Raw genomic sequence first — 6,000 nt, 5'->3', positions numbered from 1 at the left:
GTTAGCGACATCAATAAGCAAGTGTACATGTGGAGATGGTGTAGATGGTGTTAACCACTCCCAAACACGTGGATTGAGGTCAATACATGGGCATTCAAACAAGCCATTAGTTCTTTTGTTGTGTTGCAAATGAGCATTCTAGTAGCGTAGGTACATATTCTGTCATTCAAAGTTCTCAAATCGAAACAATCAGAGCAGCAAGTATCAAATTCACAATAACTATACTCTCAGATCAGCAAGAATTATTCAATCATCACAACCTAAGTTGAGCCACGATCTCAACTCACATCAGTTATACAATTGCAATTCAACACTACTAGTCTGCTGCTAGCCTGAGCCTGAACTTTGGAGTTGAGCTTCTCAAGGTGCTGTTGTAAGCTTTATCTGAAAGCCAATGTCCAATGGCCATCGTCTGTAGGGGCTGTAGGCTTTGCAGCAACAACCAACAGCTCTCATCCTCCCGTGGCCTGTCGAAGCATGAACCATGAAGCCGCCGTTGCTGATGCAAAGATAGACCTGCTTGCCTGCTCTAGTGCCGAGGTAGGCCGCGAGCAGCAGCAGCCGGCCGGCGGCCATCTTCACTGGCACTGTAGCGGCGGCGAGTGCCTGGAGCACTAGGTTCCTTTGCGGAGGATGAGGGCGATGGAGGAGAGAACTTGCACGGGCACCTGCTTGCCTGCTCCAGCGCCGGGGGAGGTCGACAGCTGGCCGACGGCCATCACGGGCGCGGCGGCGGCGGCGAGTGGCTGGAGCACTCCGTATCCTTCCCCGCTTGTGTTTTGCGCTTCCTGAATATGGGCCGCATCGATTCCGTGTTTATTTGCCCGACTGCCCACTCGCGGCCGCACCTGCGCCGGGGCGCCGCACAACCACAATACCCTACATCTCGACATCTCGCAGTCCGGTGGCAGCGACACGCTAGTCTCGCGGGCGTACGGAGCCGTCACGGTTGACGGCGACTCCGGCCTGCGGGGTGGTCGGGGACGCATCTGACGACTAGCTAGTGATTCATCGAGGGGAAATTGCGCGATGTAAGCGTCTGTTTACTCATTTGCTCACTGTGATAGTTGCAATTGCTCACGGACCTGTTCCAGTTGAGTTATACTCTACATCCAACTTGAGTTGGTTATGCTTGGATTGTTGCTTGAACGATGTGTTGGCCCAAGTAAAATCACATGTACATGTTGTCTAGCTACGAGTAATGTTTATCCATCATACTCCCTCACACATCTCAGAACCATCACAGATTTTTTGTTGCGGTTTATATTTTCTAAAATAACCTTTAAGCTAACATCCATGCATATGTTCAGTTTTTTTCCATAGGAAATTCAGACATCACAGATTTTGGATGGGTCTTGTTACGATCTGTAGCTTAATAACTCAGCTTTTTCCTACAGCAAAATTCCGAGTTCTCTTCTTTCTAACCATGTATGAATGTGGCCAGTTAAATAGTTCTGTTTAGACTTGCCCGCTTCATATTGGTTTGATTGCTTTCTGTTATGTTTAGATTTTTTTTTTGTGCTGCGCCCTTTCTGTCAATCTTAGCCAGCGTCTAGGAACTTGCTGCCTATGTTGTCACTTCTTGATTGCCAATTTGCCATACAACACCAAGTTTTGGATAGATTGGAGCCTTTTTACATTTATATGCAAAGAATCAGGTCAATCTAGTACCGATTTTGAGCACATGCTTCGTCATAGTGTTATTGTTGATAGTATTATCAATGAACCTAATATTTTAAGGTTGACAAGGTGCTTCATTGTTTTGATTTCGATTTCTTTTTTGGTGTTGTGTGTGTTGGGGGGGGGGGGGGGGGGGGGGGGAGTTATAAGCTTACAAAAGGGTCTTAGTTACTCTACGAAGCATTTGCATTTATTTTCTGTTTCAGGACTGCAAAGACCACGAGGAACAAGGGGGGGATTGACTGCACAAGAGGTGTGAGTAGGGAGCAGAGAGCCATAAACAGAAGGAACAAACTTGAGTCATCACTGGTTTCAAGTCGGAGTTATGTCCCTAGTGGTAACAAGAGAGCCTTGAACCGCGCCATAAAATGGATGCTAGAACGTGAGTAGTTGATTTGAATTTGCTGGTTCTTTCTTTTGTGGCGCATATTGCTCTAGCACTCAGTTGTGGTGTATCATGTTTATTAATCAGATCATGCGGCTTATGAGGCGTATCATAATTTTGAGGAGAATCTATCTGCTATTGCAGTGCAACGATTTGGCGAACCTTTTCGTGAAGGTTCAAACGTTGCTTTTGAGGAGAAGTCATTTGGTGAAATAGTCAAACCTGGTCAATTAACTTATCCAATCAGTACTAATTATGCTGTGGATTTGTCTTCCTTGGTCGTCTCGATCGCTTTGTTTGATGGTGATTGTGCTACTGTACTTTTCAATTTTCTTAAATAAATTGCATTTAGTCATCACTTGCTATTTAAATCATGATATTGTCCAGGAGATAAGATGTTATTTGCATGCTCGGGCATACCTATACCTCACGGAAGAACTAGACAAAGCCTAACAAGATTTGTGACATCAGCACATTTGGTTACACAATTCAACGAGAATAGAAATATAGATGATAAGTTGAGGGTTAGTGCTGCTAATCATTGTGTTCCTTGATTTTTCTTTGTATATTCAAGCTAATTGTGAACATCCTGAGCTTGTGCTTGTGCACTGCTTTTATTTCTGTAGGTTGCAGTGCGCCTTCCTAATGATACAACTACCGATGGGTTCTTAGGACTATATGATAAAGACATTGCTATCGTCACATGCTTGGGCTTCCTAGGAGTCCGTCCTATAGATCTGGATCTTAAGGTAACACCTTCCCCTGGTGATAGTTTGAAAGCTGCTGGGCGTGCCTTCAACTCTGGCAGTTTGATGGCCATGAGTGGATCTCTGTATGAGAAACGCCGCTTCATACACCTCGAACACCTCAACGCCTGGGTTCCTGATAGTCAAGATATCTCTAAGGTATACTGTCGATTTATTTATTTGTAACTTTGTGGCATGATGGAAAACATAATTGTGTTATGTTATTGCTGGTCTAAAGTATCACGGTGTGCATTGAAGTAAATCCTTTCTAAACCTAACTTTGCTTTTGTTGTAGGCTGTACTTGGAGGGCCACTTCTGGGGTGCGATAATAAAATTCTCGGGATAAACTTAGATATTTATGACCCTGGTGATGCAATTTTGAGATACACCTTCCTACCAATGGACTTACTTTGCAAACGCTTGAAGCATTTTCAGATACTCAAGTATGTCTTCTACACTTGCACTATTTAGGAACTATTTCTTCAGTTAACCTGATTCATATTTGTTCCAAACCCTCTCTCCTAATCCACTTCCTGTTTAAGGTAAGCCATTTTTACTAACAGCATTGGAGACTTAGGAGTTTTCACATGGTAACCTTTGGATTGAAAATAATTTGGTTCTTCTTGCCCCTCTCTACTGAAACCAGTACCATTGCCAGATCTTATGATGCTTACTTAGTGCCCATGCTTAATGTTTTGGTTTAAATTAGGAAGAATTAAACAATTCTTTGTGGCAATATGGACAGTGCAACCTATATTTGTGACATGAATATGTTCAATCCTCTCATCTTTTGTTGAATATTTACGCCTTATTCCTAGTCATTATTTCATACCTTTATTTCTTTCACAAGACAAGATTAGATTCACGTGTTGGTATGATTGGGTTTTTTTCCCCTGTGTAGTTCCTGTTCTTTATTTTGTCATAACAAGTCAACTATGTTTTATTGCAGTCCTAAAAAACTAGACTTCCGTGGATATACGTTGCCTAAAGATGTATTAAGTGTAGTTCCTTCAGGTGTGAACAATACTGCAAGCCATCTTCTAAAATGTTGCCTATGTATCATTGTGCGCAGAATACTATGTTACCGGTATCATACATATCATCTAAGGACTAATAATGATCTGAATATTGTATCAGGGTTTATGCAAACTATTTGCAGGTTAAAGTCCCATGGCTATCCCATTCCACCACCACTTGTGCTCGAATGTAAGTGTTGCTTTTGATATTGCTGTCATCTCCCTTGGCCTTTTTGTAGTTCACTTCTGATCTTCGTTCTTTAACTAGTCAATGGGCAATTGCTTAATCATTTTGAAGAATGCTTTGGCGAATTACTTCCTTGGAAAGGGTTTCCCTATGGTGATCCACCCGGTGGCTCTGAGGAGTGTGTCTGGAATCAACTTCCAAAAGAAGTTGTGACAGATGTATCCCGTCGTGTTGTCTCACTTGCTTCATTCAATGGTGATTTTTCCAGCTGTGTGCTCCTTACATTTCTGTGCTAGTATTTTATCTTCACTAACTAATGACTAAACTTATAATGTGTAGGGTATGTGAGATCTTTTGCATGCACAGGCTTGCTTATAAAGCATGGAAGCAAAGCTAAGCACACTGTCATCCTGACTTCAGCCAGTTTAGTTAGAGATCGTTGTAATGAGGATAGCATTGATAATAGCTTGACGGTTGGTGCTCCTTATTCCTTATCATTACTTTTGGTCTTTTAAGTTTAATGATGGTTTGCTGAGCTCACTTTCTCATTGCAGATTGAGGTGTTTCTCCCACCGAATCAACGTGCTGGTGGGACATTGGACTTTTATAATTTAGACTATAACATTGCTATTGTCAGTCTCAAGAAGAATTTCAGTGCTATTTGTCCGGACGACATCTTCATTAAAAGTGCACAAAACACATCTAAAAAGGTTGTAGCTATAGGGCGTGATGCTAAATTTGGTATATTGATGGCCGCAAGTGGTGAAGTGAAGCGTGGAAACAAGAGTTGCAAACTTGATTGCAAAGATGTTCAGCTGTCTACTTGTAAAACCAAGAAGGTACTGTGGTGAATCTCTCTTACTGTTGTTTTATATGGTAACCAGTTTAATCATATTGCATCTACTGAACTTATCAGGAATTACAAGTTTTACAGTAACCTTGGACCTTTTTTTAAAAAACTAGGCTGGGATTGGAGGCCCGCTTATTAATCTTGATGGGAGTTTTGTTGGCATGAACTTCTGGGATGGAAGCGGTGTAACTCCTTTCTTACCAAGGCACAAGATTGTTGAAGTTCTAAGTGGAGTGAATTCTTTACCATCAGAATGGTATTATTTTCATCTCAATGCTAACTGGTAGCCATTTCACTTATTTTACGAACTCTGAAAAATAAATTATGTTTGATGACAGTGGATATAACCATCCTATGCCTGTCAGTGTTGGTGGTGGGACAAAGAAGGGGATACAGAAAAACAGGTATATTTCTTTCTGTTTTCGCATTGCCACTTGTTTCTGTTTGCTTAGACTATTTTATTCAACAGCCAACTTACATTGGGACAAAAACATATTGGATGGCAGGTGGCCGGTGCCCGAGCCATATTGGTATCATGGCGCACTTGATGTGGGTATACATGATCTAGACAAGCATATTGGGCGGCATCTTAATTAGACATCACACTGCTGGAGTATCTAATGGACCTTGTTCTGCTCATCTAGCTAGTATCTAACAAACCTTTGGTGCAGTTGCCGTGCTGTTTATATCTTACTAGTATTTGACAGACCTGTCTAGGATATATGCAAGTTAGACTTGTGTTATTGTTGGGTTATTTATGTGACTTCGACTCTTGTAACTTACAAGTTGGTTCAAGGCCCTCATGGACCTTGTTATATATGCTCATCTAACAGACCTTTGGTGTTGTCGCTGTGCTGTTTATCATACTTCGACTGTTGTAACTTACAAGCTAGTTGGCTCGAGAGGTGATTACGTCACGAGCACTGTGCCGTTGGTGCTAATCAGCTAGTTCCTGCTATATGGTAATGTCGTGTGCCTTCCTGGCGTTGGTGCTAATAATCTGCGAGTCCCTGCTACGGTAAGAAAGTGCCTAGATGCTGGCAGCAGGGTTAGCAATTCTTCGTCCGAATGAGTTGCCATGTTTCATCGTCCTTTTGTTCAGGTTGTATGTATAATTTCGTTGAGCGTCACCCCA

At 42.2% G+C, this 6,000-nt stretch overlaps 1 protein-coding gene across 3 annotated transcripts; it reads left to right on the top strand.

The window, feature by feature from the left end:
- The first annotated feature begins 247 nt into the window (after positions 1-247).
- LOC136462427 (uncharacterized) lies at positions 248-5,706 on the top strand. Of its 3 annotated transcripts, none has more exons than XM_066461529.1 (14): positions 250-1,031; positions 1,887-2,062; positions 2,210-2,368; positions 2,453-2,589; positions 2,692-2,970; positions 3,107-3,255; positions 3,762-3,826; positions 3,950-4,018; positions 4,097-4,270; positions 4,355-4,488; positions 4,570-4,854; positions 4,979-5,121; positions 5,204-5,269; positions 5,372-5,706. In XM_066461529.1, coding segments are annotated over exons 1-14 (1,929 nt in total). In that variant the 5' UTR covers positions 250-1,029; the 3' UTR covers positions 5,463-5,706. The 3 variants fall into 3 exon arrangements, with proteins under 3 accessions (XP_066317627.1, XP_066317626.1, XP_066317625.1); XM_066461528.1 differs by having other exon boundaries at positions 253-1,031; positions 2,153-2,368; XM_066461530.1 differs by lacking the exons at positions 5,204-5,269; positions 5,372-5,706 and having other exon boundaries at positions 248-1,031; positions 2,153-2,368; positions 4,932-5,026.
- Positions 5,707-6,000: the final 294 nt, after the last annotated feature.

The sequence above is a fragment of the Miscanthus floridulus genome, chromosome 7 (assembly GCF_019320115.1).
Source record: "Miscanthus floridulus cultivar M001 chromosome 7, ASM1932011v1, whole genome shotgun sequence".
Taxonomy (NCBI): domain Eukaryota; kingdom Viridiplantae; phylum Streptophyta; class Magnoliopsida; order Poales; family Poaceae; genus Miscanthus; species Miscanthus floridulus.
Note: the sequence above shows the minus strand (reverse complement) of the source record. Positions and strands in the feature narration are given on the sequence as shown.